We start from the raw sequence: 19,236 nt of genomic DNA on the forward strand, positions 1-19,236 counted from the left end.
AAATGGCTCTTACTGCTGGAAAGTTCTTCCTACGGCTTAGTAAGAATCTCCTATCTTGTCATCTGAACCCGTTGTTTTGGGTCCTACCTTCTGGAGCAGGAGAAAACAAGCTTGCTCCACCTTCTGTGTGACAGTCCTTCAGATGTTTGAAGATGGCTATCCTGTCACCTCTCAGACTTCTCTTCTCCATACCCAGCTCCCTCAACCGTTCCTCATAAGGCTTAGTTTCCAGACCCTTGATCATCTTGGTCAGCTTACTAATGTCCTTCTTAAATTGTGATGCCCAGAACTTCAGGTGAGCAGACCAGAGCAGTACTATGAATGCAGATGTGAAAGGCCACAGCAGAAGAAAAGAGGCCTTTCCTTCAAAAGTCAGGAAGCAGGGTCACCACCTTCTTGCAAAAATGTCCATGCCAGTTGGACATTATGACATGTAGACTCTGGACTTAATGGCACTTCATCACACTTAATTAAACTGTGGTGCTCATGCAAATCCCATTCTCAGTGCCCTGGTTTTAACTTCTTCTTGTTCAAAACCATTTACCAGAACCAATGAGGCAAAATATGGAAATAATTGGGAATGTCAGCTGCCGCCCATGAGATCCTACAACTGAGCATGTTTACTTTCAGAAAGCCACAGGTATGTGTGTCTGGGGTGCGCATGTGTGGGTGTACCAGAACCCATGTTCCTCGGTGGCTTTTGTGGAAGGGGAAAAAACGCCTCCTCCCTCTCCTGACACCCAAAACAGCACAATGAGCACCTGTCTCCACCTATCGCAGAAGGTCCCCAAATGATCTGCAAACATCTCCGTGGGCAACACTCTGTTTACAATTGGTTTCGTCTCGCCTGTTTGCATTGTTCAGGCATGAATGCGGGTCTGTTTCTCAAAGCTGGTCCAGCACAACCCAGGACTAGCTGAAGGTCCTCCCATCCCTTTGGGTAAATGAGGAATGAATCCTACAGCCCCACACACCTAAACACTCACAGGTTGGCAGCAATAAACTTCAGGACTTTGTATGGGACACACGGGCTCCCTTGGACTGTATTTAACATGAAACTTTCCTGCTTTTGGCAAAGAGGTGAATGGCAAGAATCTGGCTGTCTGTGGGGGATCTCACAGTAGAACTGACCTTTGGTATTTTGCTGTCTGAGGTGGAGGACATAAATGCAGCCCCCTCCCACTATTCATCTAGAAGCTGGCTGGCTGGGTGGTTGAATGTGCTTTCAGCACTGGGGGAGTGGGACAGGTCCTCCATGCATCGGAAGCAGCAGACTAATTTAGGGCTCCCAGTCAGCGCTGTGTGGCAAACCCCAATGGATGCTTCCACCAGGGAGCAACCACTGCTGTCCCTCAGCATCTGCTACCTGAGGCGCTTGCCTCCTTCTGCCTAATGGTAGGGCCATCCCCATCCCACAGGGAACAGACAAGCCATTAAGGCATTGCTAAAAGGTGTAAAAACTCTTCTAGTGCTGTGGCTTTATTCTCATTCAGCTTCTACTCTTCTTAAGAGATCCTCTCAGCCCATTGATTGAAAAGCTTCGGAAGAGCTCTCTCAACAGACTGTGTGCAGCATCACTCAGCTAGGCAGCGGGGAAGGCACGTGAACAGTGGCGAAGCTCAGAAGATCTCCAGGGAGATCTGGGGGAGATCCCAGTCTGAAAGGCTGGAGCTGAGAGCAGACAGGGACACAGCCAGGCAAAAGTGATGGAGTGCAGAGGATAGAGTTTGGGAATCTCGGGAATCTCACACGGTGGCACCTTGTTCCTGAGCTAGTTTGCAATTGTTATTGCTCATTTGATTTATTAGTTGCTCATGACAACATAAAAAGTCTCTAGCCAACTTCCAAAAAAATTAAGAGCCTAATACATGGCATAAAAATGAAAACAATACATGACAATAAAACCATTACGACAGCCCACAGCAAATGTCAACAGCAGAAAATTGTTAGCAATAAACAGCAGGAGGCTGATCACAATCTGTCAGATGCCTGGGAGAGGAGGGAGGTTTTTACCTGCCACCAAAAGGGGGTGAATGGTGGCACCTGGCAGACCTTCCTGGGAAGAGCATTCCCCGCAGTGGTGAGCCACAACCGTAAAGGCCACGCTCTTGCTGAAGCCTATCGCAGTGTTACCTTTCTGCAGGATCTCCAGATGTTCCCAGAGGATGTCTCCTACAAAATCCGGTGCCAGCTCCAGGAAGCAGTCCTTGCCCAGAGCACAGAGAGCAGCTCCATTCATACAAAACTTCTGGAAGTCCACGCCCTTCAGGCTGAACTCATTCACCGCCCACATCACCCAGTCCCGAACATGGGTTTCCGTCCATTGCTGAGGGTCTGCACAAAGAAGCCACAGGAGAGAGGAGTTGAAAGGCAGCAGCTCTGTGCACCATCTCATAAGGCAGGTGTGGGGAACCTTTGGCCTTCCAGATGTTGCTGAACCACAATTCCCATCAGCCCCAGCAAGCATGGGATGATGATGGGAGTTGTAGCTCAGGGTCGTCACACCTAATCTAATATATGATGGAAACATCATCACACTGGGAAAGGAGAGATTAAAGGCCATGAAGGGACCATATTAAACAGACATCTCCAAACTGCGGCCCTCCAGATGTTTTGGCCTACAACTCCCATGATCCCTAGCTAACAGGACCAGTGGTCGAGGAAGATGGGAATTGTAGTCCAAAACATCTGGAGGACCGAAGTTTGGGGATGCCTGATATTAAACTTTGGAGCCTTTTATCTTTCTCCCCTTTAGCTGAATTTTCTCTCTCGTGCGGTCTGCATTTCTGCTTCTACTGGGTGCTGTGGATTTTTTCAAGTGGACTTTAACTGTTTAGAGCAGGCACCCCCCCAAACTGCGGCCCTCCAGATGTTTTGGCCTACAACTCCCATGATCCCTAGCTAACAGGACCAATGGTCAGGGATGATGGGAATTGTAGTCCAAAACATCTGGAGGGCTGAAGTTTGGGGATGCCTGGTTTAGAGTGATTTCATTTTGTTCAGGCACATTTCCCGAAAAGTGGTCCATGAACCCATAGAGCAGCCAGCACCATTTATTCTGAGCTACAGGGGGAGCTCAAAGGAATCTTAGGCAAATGATCACCACACTGGGGAAACTCTTACTTTCCTCATGTGCAACTTGAATGGACTGATTCATGGACCACCTTACACCTCCCATTAATGGACTAAAGCTCATACGATTAATTTTTCTAAGATTTCCTTCATCAAGTGCCAGTCCAACGTGCATGTGACATTTACACCTTTTTGCTCCCCAGGGATGGAGGAGATGTTCAGCAGCCACGTTAGGGGAAGTCACTGCTGCAAAGAAGTTTTGACCCTGATCCGCACAACCAAATGACCGAGAAGCGGATGCAGTGAAACAGCCGATGTTCGTTCAGAGCTAGATTCATGCTGAGCTCATTGTACCTTTGGGGATTCCCAGCCGCTGCTGCTCTTTCGTGAAACCACTGAAGGTGGCCTTCAGCGCCTGCGACATCATTTCTTTGCTGCTTGGAGTTAACAAAGGCACGTCAGCACATTCCATATCTGGAAGAGAGAGAAAGGGGGGAAATGAGGATGGTTCAGCCGCAAAACTCAGGATGGTGGGAGAGGCAGCAATCGCGACCCAGGTGCTGAGTCCTGGGTGGTCATCGCAAGTCACCTGCTTCGGCGTGACCTTTTTCTCTCAGCCTGAATGTTCATCAATGGGCAGTTTTATATTTGCTGCACATTTAATTGAGTCAATACATCCTAAAAGAGGAGGCAAAGGTTTCCGTCTAGTAAAGAGACAACAGGAGGAGGTTGAATAAGATTCCCCAAACTCCACTATTGCTGTGCTGTTCTTTGGTTCTGGAAAGAAAGGTGGGGTTCAATGGGATGCTTTTTGTGGGCTGATTTTTTGCAGGACATTTCCTACTCCACCAATGCAGTCTAGCAGATCCATCTGTGATTTTGTGCGACTGCTTAGGAAATCAATCCTGAGGTTGCTGTTGAATTGTGATTCTAGACAAGCTCCTTGGGACAGCACAACAGCACTTTTTCCTTTGGCGCTGTTGGGCCGCCCTCACTTAAATATAGTGCACCCACCTCACAGTACACCAATTACACAAATTTCTATATATTACCCCAGATTATCTAGTGGGAGACTTGTGTGAGGGAAAATTAATGATTTGGAGTCTCAGACAGGATTTGATCAAATAAACAAGAAATGTTTTATTAGACAAAGGAAGTTTATGACACAAAGTGGGTAAAACAAAGGATACTTCAGGTTATAATTTTATTTCAGGTAGCCGTTCACCTAATAATATTTATACTAAACCTAACTAATGTTATGGACTTCTAATCAAGCACAGCTTCCTTTAAACTTCAGTTGCTTATACCTCTGGCCCTTGTTTCTCACCCTGGAGTTTCTGGTGGCAGAGAGGACTTTAGGGTGGAGGGGAGGGGGGAAGAGGCTAGATATAAAGGACTGCCCTTCTCTTTTCCTCACTCTGGGGTCTTCTGGTGGCAGGGGGAGGTCCCGGGGGGGCAGAAAAGTGAAGAATTCATAAATAGGGTTAAGAGATAATAAAATGTATATAAATATGACAGAATAAATTGCTAAAGAGGATTGGAAATGGAAATCAGATAGGGGGGATACGGGGAAGTCCACATGACAATGATAAAAATTGAATTTATATTAGATTGGTATTTTTGATTGTTTGTTTCGTGTTATTTTGTATTGTTGTGTTGGGTATTGTTGTGTTTGTTTTTGTAATCAAGTCTGTAAAATCAATAAAAATATTTAATAAAAGAAAATAAACTTCAGTTTCTTATGTTCAGTTACTTCACTTCAGGTAGATGTCACAGGTTTTTTAGATTAAAGGGTAAATGCTCAGCTTATTTCCAGTTATTTCCCTTCAGTTCTTTCTCAGTTGTTGCATAGCCGTTGACGCTTAATACTTTGGTTCTTAAACAAGGTGGTACTTCCTGTCAGTTACACACCCCTTTGGCAACCCTACTCCTGAGGTACTCCAAGTGACAGACCCAAAGGGATCACCACACCCCTCTTAACTGCTTCTCTTTTTGTAGAAGAATCTCCCCTCCTGACTGGAATGAGACCGAAGTAGACTGTATCTTTCCAGCTTCTACTTCTCCTGGCTCAACCTCAGCCTCCCAGTTAATTCCTGGCCTATTACTCTCACAGGACACCACACACTGTCCTTCACACTAAGCACAGAGACTCCTTTCTGTAGCTTTTGATTATATTCCTCAGAGTGGATGTTTCTACCCAGAACTGTAACTCTCTCACTCCCTATCTCCCCACCTGTCTCCCAACTCCTTTTCAACTCCTTCTCCTGGAACCCTGGCCAATCAGAGACTGCCGTTTGTTAACCACTTGCTGGCAGGGGAAAAGGAAAAGAAAAAACTTGGTGACCCAACCTGCCCAGCAAAACAATCTTTTCTGTTACACACCTCACCTAGGCTGGGGTTCAGCAGCTGAAAAGCAAGTGGGTGGGTGCTCAGCTCAGCTGTTTTTCCCCAGGTGCTTTTATGATAAGCTCCGCCTGCTAAAATCCCTGCACTCTTACCCCCCCTCCCCAGTGACAAGTACTCTGGGATCCATCTTTCACCCAGAGAGTCCTGCCCAGGTACCAAAACTTCCTGTTTCAAGAATGGGCAAGCCCAGCACCATCACTTTGTATCTTACAGAGGTTGATGGGCAAATGGGTCAGTTTTTCTCTTGATGGAAACATCACACTTTACTTGCCATGAACCCACATCAGGCATAGTGATTTATTTCTCCTTTTTTCAGCCCCCCTCCCCAAAAAAGAACTCCCTTGCTGATGTAGTAGAGAAACCATCTACACCAGGCTGCAATGGGACCACTAGAATGGCCTCCAAAGGGATTGACTGGAAGTGTCTAAGGGCATATCAATAATAATAATAATAATAATAATAATAATAATAATAATAATATATTTATACCCCGCCCATCTGGCTGGGTTTCCCTAGCCACTCTGGGCGGCTTCCAACAAAATATTAAAAATACAATAAAACATCAAACTTTAAACATCAAACTTTAAAAGCTTCCCTAAAGACGACTACCTTCAGATGTCTTTTAAAAGTCAGATAGTTGTTTATTTCCTTGACATCTGACGGGAGGGCATTCCACAGGGTGGGTGCCACTACCGAGAAGGCCCTCTTTCCTCTACGATTTCTAGGCATATTATTAATCTCTCATTGTACTTTGGAAAGAACTGTCTACAGATGAAGGGGAAGGACAGTTTGGACCTCAGGTGAGAGGTGGGCAAGGGAAGATGTCACAGGTTGAGAGGCTGTGAGAAGAGAAGGATGAGCCCAGGTGAGAGCTGGCAGAGAACAACATCCCATCTGTAGATGATGAAAGTTAAGATATAGTGATGAGGGAGGATCTTGTCGTTTCTTTTTTCTGTTCCTCCTCTCTCACCGATGTTCAGAACAGTCAAGGTTGGCCACTCTCTAAGCGAAACCAAAGACATAAACAAAAGGTTTTGCTGCAATGGTCAGAAGAGCTAACATTTTCAGATGCAACCGGTCGGCAGACATCCACCAGTTAAAGAGTTTGGTGTGGGAAAAGATAATCAGGCCATTGGATAATAAGTAACAGATTCCATGCATTGTTTAAATAATGTCGTTTGGATATTTAGAAGGTTTTATTAGCCAAGGCTCTGGAGAAATAAACACACACCCCAGCGCTCTCTGCCATCCGTCTTCCGCTCTGAGATAACACCGAGAGAAAGTGTCCAGGACACTTTTCCCTGACCCGCGAGCCGCTTGTTTTTAATGATGGGTTTGAGAGAGCTCTGAGGTTACAAGGGACCACCCAGAAACTGCTCCATCACCTTTGCAGCCTGGTTTGGAGGGCAGCTGTGTTGCTCTCCCGGCTATGGGAGAATGATTCAGAGGCAACCTGGGGCAAGGGGAAGGCTGGGGGGGGGAGGAGAGGGAGGAGGAGACTAACCCTCTTCAAGCAGAGAGAAAAGCAGATGGACCAGAAATAGGTGTGCAGCCGGAGGCCATGCACGTTTACTCAAAAGGAAGCCCTGCTAAGCTTTATGCTGTGAACTATCCTGTGATCTTCAGATGAAGGGCGGTATAGAAATTTAATGAATAAATAAAGTTCAGTGAGGCTCTCTAGTGTGATCACATGGGATCAGAGCCTTCAGAGACATAACACTATACGCATTGGGTCACTGAACAGCCAATTTCAATGCCAGCCTTATTGAGCTGGATAAAAAACCAGGTAACTCAACCCTACGTTTGTTTCATGGGAGTTACTTTCAAGTAAATATGCACAGGATGAAGTTTTTCAGCCTCAACATGTAGCAGTGTGCATTGCCTTACACCCAAAACCTATGAATGCTCAAAAGTAAACCTTACTGATTTCAAAGACATGTACCGTACTTCCAAGTAGGTCTGTTTGGGCCTGCAGCCTTTAAGAAGTGTGGGGAGCAATACTGTTGCTTCAGTCAGGCATTTGAGGAAACTGAACAGGACGGAAGGCCTGTTAAAACATCTCTGCTAATATCACAGGGGCACAAGGAGAGCAAACAGTATCCAGCTCCTCCTGGTTGCATCCAAGTTCCAGTTATACATGGATAATCTTGAGTTTTACAAGAGCGCAGTGCTAGATCTCGAGGAGCAGATACCGAAACTCGACTCCGCCCCGCAAAGCGTTCGGATTTCACAATGGCATTTTCACCCACAACCATCAGCAAAATGCAGAGTTGCTATTGCAACATTACCCTTGCAGCAGATAACGGAGGGTAACTAACTTGAGATAAAGCAAAGCTCCAGGACAAGCTGAAGAAGTTGAGATACCGGCCATGAGAGTGCAAGCAAAGGTCAAGCACCCCTTGTGAAATCAAGGGGCCGGGTTTGCTAACCAGGAGGGCCGCTGCACATGTGATGTGGTAGGCCATTCTGTGTCATCCCCCTGGGCAGGATGACTTCCCAGCCACTCCCTGTGGCACTCAGACATATCTGTAGGATGTGGTTGTGCTGGACTCAGGGGTGGAGCATCTGCTTTGCATGCAGAAGGTTGCAAGATGAGTCCCCAGCAGCATCTCCAGGTAAGGCTGGGAGAGACACCTGCCCTTGGACAGCTGCTGCCCGTCAGTGCAGGCAGTGCTGAGTTAGATGGGCCAATAGTCATTCTCAGCATAAGACAGCTCACGGCGTTCCTGCATTCACAACCATTTTTGTCACATCCACATGCTGTATCTTAAGTGTGTGTTTAATAGCCTTAGCTGCACACCTAAAATTATTGTGTGTGAAGTGGTCCCAAAACCTTTCAATAAGCATAGGGGATGAGAAGTTATCAATGTAAATGCATCTCCTCCCCAATTTCCTTATGGGCAAGAATTCCAAAATGTAATCCGGCAGGTTTGCCATCCCACTTGCAGCTAGTAAAAACAACTCCTCGTTGGGTTTGCATGTGTGAAGCAGCAAAGAAAAGAAAGAACATTGTCACCATCCAGGAATTGGACTTTAAAAATGATACAGTGGTGCCTCGCAAGACAAATGTAATTCATTCCGCGAGTCAATTCGTTTTGCGAAAAATTCATCTTGCGAATCGCGGTTTCCCATAGGAATGCATTGAAATTTCTTTTTTTTGCCCATAGGAACGCATTAATTAAATTTCAATGCATTCCTATGGGAAACCACGATTCGCAAGATGAATTTTTCGCAAAATGAATTCGTCCTGCAAGTCACCATCAGATCGCAAGGTGCATTCGTCTTGCGAAAAATTCGTCTTGCAGGGCATTCGTCTTGCAAGGTACCACTGTATTGGCTCTGTTGGGATCCAATAGGGTAGGTCTTTTTTTTTTTGCCACAAATCTAATTATATTTAAATCCCAGGCCACGCAGGGAGAGAGAGAGGCTGGAATGGCAAGAAAGAGCACCCATGTTCCTCCCCGGCGTCTATAAGATAAAGGGTGTCACCTGCTCCTATCGTTCTACTATGGGTCTCCCAATCTGTGTGGTTCTCCATCAGAGGCCTCCTTGCTCCTCTAAGTCACACAGTAAAGGTGTGACTTTACAGGGGTAAAGGGACCCCTGACTGTTAGGTCCAGTCGTGGATGCCTCTGGGGTTGCGGCGTTTATCTCGCTTTACTGGCCGAGGGAGCTTCTGGGTCATGTGGCCAGCATGACTAAGGCACTTCTGGCAAACCAGAGCAGCGCACGGAAACACTGCTTACCTTCCCGCCGGAGCGATACCTATTTATCTACTTGCACTTTGACGTGCTTTCGAACTCCTAGGTTGGCAGGAGCTGGGACCGAGCAACGGGAGCTCACCCCGTTGCAGGGATTTGAACTGCCGACCTTCTGATCAGCAAGCCCTAGGCTCTGTGGTTTAGACCACAGCGCCACCCGCGTCCCTAACTCACACAGTAGCCAAGCTGAAATCAATGTCCGGTTGGTCACAGCAGGAGTAGCCTGACCTGGTCAGCCCTTCTGCTGTCCCTCCTGTCTCAGGATCTGATGGATGGAGCCAGAGGTCAGGGACCAAGCTCACTGCTGTCTTCTGCAGGAGCAAAACATCTTTCTTCCCCGCCACTCCCCATCCTCGTCTTCTTACTCAAACTAGTCAGGGATTGTCACAAGGGCAAAGAGCAACTCCGGCTGTTCTGCAGACCCCGAAACTGAAGGAGGCGGCAGTAGCAGAGGCTGGCCCATTAGAGTGAAAGGCACACTGCTCCACCAACCTCAATCTGCCCCCAGCCACCCCACCCAACAGATCAGGGAGGCAGTGCTGCTTAACAGCTTCCTCCTCCTGACTCTCAGAGTTGCCCCTTGTAGAACTCAGCAGGGAGGAGGACCAAACTGGAATGAGTTGGCTCTGCCCGTCATTGGCTCTGGTGCCACCTACTGTTAGCCTCCCAGTTCACAACAGGACCCAGCCAACACTGGGCAGCAGAGAAGAACGAGAAGCAGAAAGCCCAGCTTGGCCTTGAGAAGATCACCATGCAAGGGTTCTGGTTCAGGTGGTAAAGGTAAAGGGACCCCTGATCATTAGGTCCAGTCGCAGCCGACTCTGGGGTTGCGGCGCTCATCTCGCTTTATTGGCCATGGGAGCTGGCGTACAGCTTCCGAGTCATGTGGCCAGCATGACTAAGCCGCTTCTGGCGAACCAGAGCAGCGCACGGAAACGGTGTTTACCTTCCCGCCGTAGCGGTACCTATTTATCTACTTGCACTTTGACGTGCTTTCGAACTGCTAGGTGGGCAGGAGGGTGCAGGTGATAGAACAACAAATATTGCCTTGCTGGATCCATCTATTTCACTGCTCTGCTTCCATCCTACCAGCTGCCAGCTGGAGATTTAATAAGGAAGGGCCGTATTTTTCCCCGCCAGGAATAGGTGAATCATAGTGCCAATGGCATTGTTTAGATGCTGGGAAGAAACAGCATGTGCGAGGAGTTCCTGTCCCACCATAAATCAATAGAAACCCTGCCCTGGTGCAACCTATGACTGGGAACAAGGTAAGATTCTTAGAGGCAGAAGTGGCTGGTAAGGTGGGATAGGGACCCTCACCCTCAGCAGGTATGCCAGGCAGGCTCTGTTGGTGTGTTTGCACCGCACTGGACTCTCGGCTCCTCTGCCACCCCTAATAAACAGTAACAGCAAGATGCTTCTGCTTAAAGGAATTATTTAAAGCCACTTAGAAAGATGTCCACTAAGGTACTCCTTCCCTCTTTTCAATGCCTGGTCCCAGGACTTTTTTCATCCGGAACTCACTGGAATTCAGTTCCGGCACCTCTCAGGTGGGCGCCATTGCCATTCTAAGACAAGGAGGGAGGCATTCATGGTGTGATCCAGCACCTCTTTTTCTAGAAAAATAGCACTAGCTGCTCCTCCTCACATTCACCACGGCTGAGATTGCAATCCCATACACACCCATCTGGGATGTAGGACTGCACTGCCAAAGGGGGACTTTCCTTCCAGGATTACTCAAGAGTTGCAAAGAGTGACAACTCAAACACAAGCACATGGGGCAACCTACTCCGCCCACCCAGCTACACGTATAACCTTCATCCCTTACCACCAACACACAGAGAGATAACTCATCCTGTCTATATAAGGTATTTCAGTATTCATGGAAGGTACGTAAAACACCCAGAATTTAAAAATAACTGCCCTTATTCAACTTAGAGGTGTCTGACGTTCATTCATAAACACCAAATACATATAAACAACCATGTGTTGTTTACGTAGCTCTAGAAGGTTCTGCTGACTATTAGGAAGCTGCCTCTTCATTTTTAAAAATTTCTATTTAAAGTAAAGTAATAATTTCTAAATCTGCATTAGATTTTTAATGGAAGTGAATAACAACGAAGTGAGCGCTAAATTTGTGCTATATTCTGCTGTATTTCAGGAAGTGGTTTTTACGTCATGTGAAAGCTTGAATATAATGAAGAGGTTAAGAGTTTGGGAATCATCAGGGGAAACAGAAGGAAGTGCTATGTGATAGCAGCATATGGCTCTCCCCTCCCATGACCACTGGGCAATGCTGTCTGGGTCTGATGAGAGTTGCAGCCCAAGAACACCTGGAGGGCACCATAAAGAAACAGGGTGGCGCCTCTCACTGAGGACCTTCATCCACATTATGCATAACTTACATAACTACAAACCTCCAAACCTGGTATCCCCTTGAAATTGGTGTAAAGGTTTAAGTCAGGCACAGGGCCTGACTCTAGGTATAGTCCCGGTGGGGCGGGGTGCTAGGGCGCTGGGCCGGCAGGCGGGGCGCTGCACAGCAAAGCCGCGCGGAAGCTGTGCTGCGAGGGCGCCGGAGCGATCTCCGCGCCTCAGCACCAGGGCGCCCGACCTGCTCGAGACTGTCCTGGTCAGGCACCCCCAAACTTCGGCCCTCCAGATGTTTTGGACTACAATTCCCATCTGCCCTGACCACTGGTCCTGTTAGCTAGGGATCATGGGAGTTGTAGGCCAAAACATCTGGAGGGCCACAGTTTGGGGATGCCTGGTTTATGTGCTGGTTTTGTACCACAAACCCTGAGTTTTGTGCCACCACTTCTCAGTGTGTATTGACATACAATCTCTCTCTCATACACACACACCTTCAAACAGCATGGTCATGTCCCCTCAAAGCCTATGCTGAAATATTGTGCTAGTTTGGTTATAAATTTACAGGAGATGCCAGTTTTGGGAGTTTGTAATTAACACAATGTATGTATTCACACACACACACACACACACACACACACACACACACACACACACGGAGACGCTAGAGACTTCCATGGGCACTTTCTACTTCAAAATCTACTTTGTTCAGCAATCCATCTACAAGGAATGATAAGCCCAGGACCCAAAGACCTTGGCCAAGCCTTTGAGCAAATCCATCTCTTGTGGCCTGACCTCCGTTGGGGAGACCAACATAAAGGACCACATGTTATGGAAATATCCCACTGCATTTCCAGAGATAAAAAAAATTATGTATACAGTAAGAGTCTCCACACAGAAATCCCACCACAAACACAAGACCAATAAATTACATTGCACGTGCACAATTTACATAATTTTGGGCCGTTGTATTTTCCAGACACCATTTCCCACGAAGAGGTGATCAAATGTCAAATAACTACCATTATACACAGCAGTGTTTTTTGTTTCCAGGGGGGGAGATCACAGGTTTAAAAGAGTACACCAAAAACAAAAGCCTCCCAGCAGAAAAGAAGTCATAGTATCATAGACTTGAAGAGTTGGAAGGGGGCACGAGAGTCATCTAGTCCAGCCCCCTGCAATGCAGGCATCTTTTGCCCAACATGAGGCTCAAATCCACAACTCTGAGATTAATTCCCTTCTCTACCAGACTTCCCATTACCAAACTAGTTTTCCACGTGCAGGAAGCCAAAGTCTTACTAGACCTGACCCTGGGAAACTCCTCCACTGCAACCCCATTCTGATAGCTAAATGCGTGAGTCCTGCCCCCACTTTTGAGTTTTGCTTCTTTGCGCCCCAATAACCTGTTGCATTGAGAAGTGCAAAGCAAATCTGGGTGCACAGGAAGTCTCTGCTGCTTCCTGGAGCCATTCATGCCCCCTTCAGGCTTGCCAAGACGCATGTGGGCAAACACACATCCCAGGCAAACCCCCTCCCCCAAATAATAATCAATTCAGAAACAGGCCAAATTGTCAGCATTTTGTAGTACTCTAAACCAGACACACTCTGTAACTACCCCTGTTCTGCCTAATGGAAGCAACATTCCCACATTTTCTTCTGCAATAAGACTGTTGGTTGGTGCAAGGGGAGAGAAAACACCTGTCAAGTGTGTATGAATATTGCAGAGAGAAAGAAAGAAAGAAAGAAAGAAAGAAAGAAAGAAAGAAAGAAAGAAAGAAAGAAAGAAAGAGTGTGCTAAATTTCAAGACTTCTCAGAATTTGGGCAGGTTTTCTTAGAAACCCTTGCAGTTCTACATCAAGTACCTGTAATTCCCCTCCATACCAATGCCAGACCCTCTACCCCCCCTTTAAAGCAGCCAGCCTCCCCTGAGATAATCGCCTCTAATCCCACTAACCACTTTGCTAAATAGCTCTAATCCTTCCCCAAAGGATCAAGTGAAGAGGACAAGGGGGGAAAGGGTCAGCTCAACTTGTAATAGAAGCCAAGGCTAGGAATGAATGAGAGAGGCTGGGTCGGAAAAGAAGGCAAGCGGGTGGCAGGGTGACCCACACAATGCTTGCAAGTGGGAGAATCACTCATTCATTTGATGGCCATTTACCCACAGCCAAAGCCCAGAAGCGATTTAATTGCTAGGATGCCTTTTTAAAAAAATGAAAAAAGGCTGGATTTGTTTCACCAGGAGCTAGAGAGAAACCACTACAGGAATGGAGCCTTCCAGTTGGACGGACTCACAGGAAGGCTGCTAGCAGCTTGGAGCTCTCAAACGTCTCCCACAGTGGCCAGAGACCTCTCCAGGAAGAGATGCTTTGGGGTGCCAGAACGCCAGCTTCTCTGGCCTCCAGGCACTTGTGGTTGAGGGAAAAGCAAGGAGCCAACCTGTGCAAGACCAAAGCCAAGGCAGAGCTGGCCAAAGGGTTGCAGACATGAGTGCCCAACAGGCAATGAGATACACTCACATTCTGGGTTGCTGCCCAAACTTCCCATATTTCCTCAACCCGCATAATCATACACACTTAATTGCCTTCTCATTCACATTTCTCACAATAGTAACAACAATACTGATCTCTCTTATAAGATGCTAGTGGTAGAGATAATGGGCTGGTTCACAAGTTGCACAGACAACGGTGGAGAAAGCTGCTCAGGTCCCTGGGGCAGCGTGCCCAGGGGCAGGGCAAGCCGCCCACAGGGGCGGGGCACACTGCGGGGCCTCCGGAGCCTGCCTGCCTCCTCCCACTCAGCCACCCTACAGCTGGGGGGGGGGAGGCAGCGGGCAGACCGTTTGGGCAGCGCGGCGCCTGCCCAAGCCACCATGTCTCTCCCAGGAGAGATGCGTGGCTCGGGCACACTGCAGGCCCCGCAGTGAGTGCTGCCAGCATTCTGTCACCCCCCCTTTGTCAGTGGTGACACCTGGGGTGGCCCAGACCCACCACACACCCCTTCCTCCGCCCCATGCGGGGCTCTGGCGTTTCACAAACAAAGGCTTCATCCATATGGCCGGCTGAACAAGGAGGGTGGTGCAGTGCACCTGAGATGTCTGCAATTGCAAACCATCTCCATTTCTGCCGCAGTGCCAGCATTTATGGATGCCAATGGGTGGCTAAACCACAAGCCTTAAAAGCGCCACTGTTCAAATTGCAGGGGTGGAAGGACTCCCAAACGGCACAGCACGGTGCTGTGGCCTTGAGGCAACGATATGGATGAATCCGATGCACCAGCAGTCACGAGACACAACCAGCTCCCCATATAAACGCTGCCATCACAAAATGTGGTCGCCAGATTTTACCACACCGGCAAAAACCAACGAGCGCCAAGCCACTTGTTTCCAGGGGCTCCTCATTTCCTGGATGTTGCTCACCAAGCTGGATGACAATAAAATAGGAAGCGATTCTGCCATCCTTAATGGAACCAGATGTTACTGGGAGAGCCACAAAGTAGTAACACCTACTCAGCCACTGACAAACGTAAACATGGAGTCCATAAGCGATGCCCCAAAGTGGTCAAGGCTTCCATGAGATTGGCAACAAGCAATGGGAGCCTAAGGTACCCCCTCCACGAAAAAAGCTAACCAGATTGCTTGATAAATTCATGGAGAGCAAGGGTATTAATGGCTAGTAGTCATGATGGCCTATACTGAAGGTGCTACGACTCTGAATACCAGGATGGGAAAGGGTTCTTGTGCTCGTGTCCTGCTTGAGGATCACCCATAATGGGCATCTGGTTGGTCACTTTGAGAGCAGGATGCTGGACTAAGTGGGCCACTGTCCTGATTGAGCAGGACTCTTATTATGTTATTCCTGGGCCTCCCCTACACACCCACATGCATGCATCGAACAATAAGCATTTACAAAGCCATTCATCCATTCATCCACCCATCCATCCTAGGGTGGAAATTCCCACTACTGGCTTGACTACAAGTCAAGTTCTCTCCATCAAGTTCTTGCCCCCTCATTTATGCAAATCACCGTGTAATGCAAGACACATGGAAACAGCATGGCGAAGGACAAAGATGACACTGATCCCGGTCACTCTCTGGCATCTTCCCTGCCCTTTCCCTCTTCCAAATTTCAGGCGGGCTTTTCCCTCCTATGGAAAGATTCCAGTTGGCACAATCGCTGACTGTTCCCTAGCTAGAAACCAGAGGCCTGTGACTAAGGCCCAAAAGCAAGTAGGTGATGCCCGCCACAAAGGTTGGTTCAGATGCACACTGCATCTGAATCCCCATGTATTGATCAGGGGCGGGGAACCTGTGACGCTGCGGATGTCACTGGACTCAGACTCCCATCCACGCCAGTCTACTGCACCAATGGCCATGAATGATGGGAGTTGTAGTCCACTTTAGATTCTGGTCAGCAACTAGTGGTAGGGGGGGCTCTTTGGGGAGGTTTTCAGGCCTGGGCTCTGTATCCCAAAGTGGGCGGTCAGCAAGTACTGTGGTCATAGAATCATAGATGGAAGGAAAACCAAGGGTCATCTAGTCCAACTTCCTTCATTGCAGAAATCTCAACTAAAGCATCCAGGACAGATAGTCATCCAACCTCTGCTTAAAAACCTCCAAGGAAGGAGAGTCATAACCACCACTCACTCCCCATGTGAGGGCTGGCAGAGGGTGGAGAAAAGAGATATTTATATATCTATTTGTGGCATTTTTATCCAGCCTTCCTGCTCAGTTTGGTCCTCACAACATCCCTGTGAGAAAGGTCTTGACTGAGAGATGATGTGGATTCTTAGCCCAATACTCTGACCATCAGGACACCACATGAGCTCTGCAAAACTGGAGTTTGGTCTGGGATTATGAATCCCTATTTTAGACTCGCCGCATTGGAATATTGTGGTAGACAGCTAGGCGGATTTGCTTATCTGGAGACCTCAGGTCACCCAGGCAAGACTCTGCAATGCAAGAGGCAATTGCGTGCCTCAATTATCTATGCTTAATTATTAGCAAGTCCACCAAGAACGGAAGAAAATTGTTTGGTGGGTGGAAGGGGTGAGAGGGAGGGTTCAAAGAGGGGCAAAGTGGTCTCTACCTACAAGTGAGAAGGGGAGAGTAAGAAAAGAAGTGGAGGCTAAAACTACAGTTTGAAAAGGTGTCCAAAGAGTGCAAAACCAAAAAAAAAAACACCCCACAAGTATGAAGGATGCATTTCAGACCACAGGATAATGGCAATAACGGCAGATTTCTTTTCACCAGGAAAACCAGCATCTCTAGTTGGCTCTAAAATAGGATTAGACAAATTTGTGGAGATTAAAGGCTATCAATGGCTACCAGCCACAATGCTTCTGAACGCCAGTTGCTGGAAACCACAGGAGGCGAGAGGGCTCCTGTGCTTGATTCCTGTTTGTGGCATCTGCATGGCCACCATGAGGTGAGGATGCTGGGCTAAAAGAGCTACTGACCAGATCCACTAGAGCTCCTCTTGTGCTCTTTGGTTCCTATCCCCTTTCCAAGAGGCAGAGAGAGAGAGAGACCGCAAAGCCCAACTCTGTGTTGCCACTTGGAACTTGGATGATTGCCCACCCCTTGGACATCCGACTTGCCCTCCGGAGGCCCTGCCAAGCTGCAGGCGGCTGGTCCAAGAGGCCTCCTAGCAGCCTGTGCTGGCTTCATTCCCTCGTGGTTGAGAAAGGGAGAGAGAGAGAGAGAGAGAGAGAGAGCCTCATAAAAGATGGCTCTGACGAAGGCAAAGTAGTGGAGGAGGTGGAAGTGAGGGAGGGGGCCCTTCATGACCACAAAGAAAACATCTCCTCGAAGCACAGACTTTTCCCAAGATATGTCATGAGATTCCCTCCCTCCCTCCCTCCTCCTCCTCCTCCTCCTCCTCCTGTTCCCTTCCTCCCTTTCCATCTCTCCAGCCTGGCTCCTGCTGGCTGGCTGGCTGGCTGGGCTGACTCCAGAGCCAGCCCAGATGAGTAAGGCAACTGACACGGGGAGTGGAGCCTGAGCAGGAGGAGATGAAAGCCCAGCCGAGTGACTCCTGCCTGCCTGCCTGCCTGCCTGCCTCCTCCTCCTCCGCTGCTGCCTAGTCAGAGAGGAGGGGAGAGCCAGGACTGGGCCAGACCCTCCCGGCTGCTGCCTCTTAATTGGCCGCCAGATTAGCAGGCACACATTTACACACGCTGGCATGCAGCCACACCAGTGCAAAAGCAGCCTGGCCTCTTCCCTCTTCAACAAGAGTCCCTGTTTGAAGCAGGGCTAGAGACAGGCAGCTGCAGGCAACGCGGCCCAGGAATGATAACCAAGTAAAACGGGTGGGGGTGGGGAGAGATGGCTCGGGTTCAAATCCTATTTCAGCTATGAAGTCTTAAACTGGCCTGCCTCAGAGGGTTGTTGGGAGGGTAACAGAAGAAAGAGAACTTCATACAATGCCCACAGCTCCTCAGAGGAAGACCGTGAGATGAATGCTGCATATTTAAAGTGCATTGAAAGCACACACACACACACATTCCCAAAACTCCTGGGAACTGCAGTTTACCACTCACAAAGCTACAATTCTCAGCACCCATAACAAACTACAGATCCTAGGCTTCTATTTTTTTGGGGGGGGGAGCTTTAGATGTAGAACGTGTACACTGCCAAAATATAAATCACCATCCTGAGAAATCATCTCCATCATATACATGGGGTTGTTTTAGTGTCCTTCATTCGTAGGCTGGAAGTAATAATGTATTCAATCCATAATCATATTACTTAGCATCGGTACATGACATATGAAGAATTCAAGGCATTTCAGGCTGTCTGTACAGTAACCCTGCATTCATTTCCTAAGCGAGTGGATGGAGGCCTGGGGCAGAGTAGTGTCATAAGAATAATACTGATCAGTGGCTTGCCCAAGACTAGCTAGTAAATTGGAGGTTGGGGTGAGATTTGACCCAGGAACTTCTCATTTTACATGCTTCAATCCTGCTGCTTTGGCTTCACACATGCAGCCAACACAGAACCGAACCCCACCCACCAGCTGATGTCAGCCCCCCCATCAGAGTGACCTCAGCTGATTGACGGGTGGCCATGGTTTTGGAGAAACGGACCACTGGCAGGCCAAGATTGGCCAGCATGGCGAACGTTCCTCTGGTATAGATAGCACTAAGTCCGACCTGACGTGGCGAAAGGCACCTTCTCAAGTACTTAACCTCTGAAGCTGTCAAAGAGGCACAGAAATGTCTACAGTGTTAGCTCTAGGCTTTGTGGGGTTCTCGGGCAAGATGGCCGCATGGAGAGTTATGATCACCCTGCATTAACCCATCTCAACCTCACTGCAGTGGGCCCCCTCCCAAGGCAAAGGCAGCCAGACACCCAGCAATGCCAACCACCAATGCCTGCCTGTCCTATACATTTCCCTCCTTGCCCCCATTTTAGTGAGAAGATTACTGTGTGCCAAAACGAAATCCCCCCAACAGTTCTGGGCACGCTGAGGGACACCAGACTAGAAGCAGAAATGACGCGATGAGCATCAAAGCATCAAAGGCTGCATCTCTTGGGACTCTCCCAGGGATGTAACTAGAGAAGATTTCACTGAAATACATCAATGAACTCCTGGGTCCTCGTCCTCCCCCAATTCCTCCCTAGGTGTT

The 19,236-nt window shown here is 48.2% G+C and overlaps 1 protein-coding gene across 3 annotated transcripts in view; it reads right to left on the reverse strand.

The window, feature by feature from the left end:
• Positions 1 to 19,236, reverse strand: part of ETS1 (ETS proto-oncogene 1, transcription factor) — a 112,874-nt gene that overhangs the window by 25,247 nt on the left and 68,391 nt on the right. For all 3 annotated transcript variants that reach the window (XM_035138940.2, XM_060268403.1, XM_035138942.2), the window contains 2 exons: positions 3,427 to 3,546; positions 2,134 to 2,334 (listed from right to left, as the gene is read on the reverse strand). In XM_035138940.2, the coding sequence (XP_034994831.1) occupies positions 2,134 to 2,334; positions 3,427 to 3,546 (321 nt within the window). The remainder of the gene's footprint in view (positions 1 to 2,133; positions 2,335 to 3,426; positions 3,547 to 19,236) is intronic.

Source organism: Zootoca vivipara, chromosome 15 (genome assembly GCF_963506605.1).
Source record: "Zootoca vivipara chromosome 15, rZooViv1.1, whole genome shotgun sequence".
Classification (NCBI taxonomy): domain Eukaryota; kingdom Metazoa; phylum Chordata; class Lepidosauria; order Squamata; family Lacertidae; genus Zootoca; species Zootoca vivipara.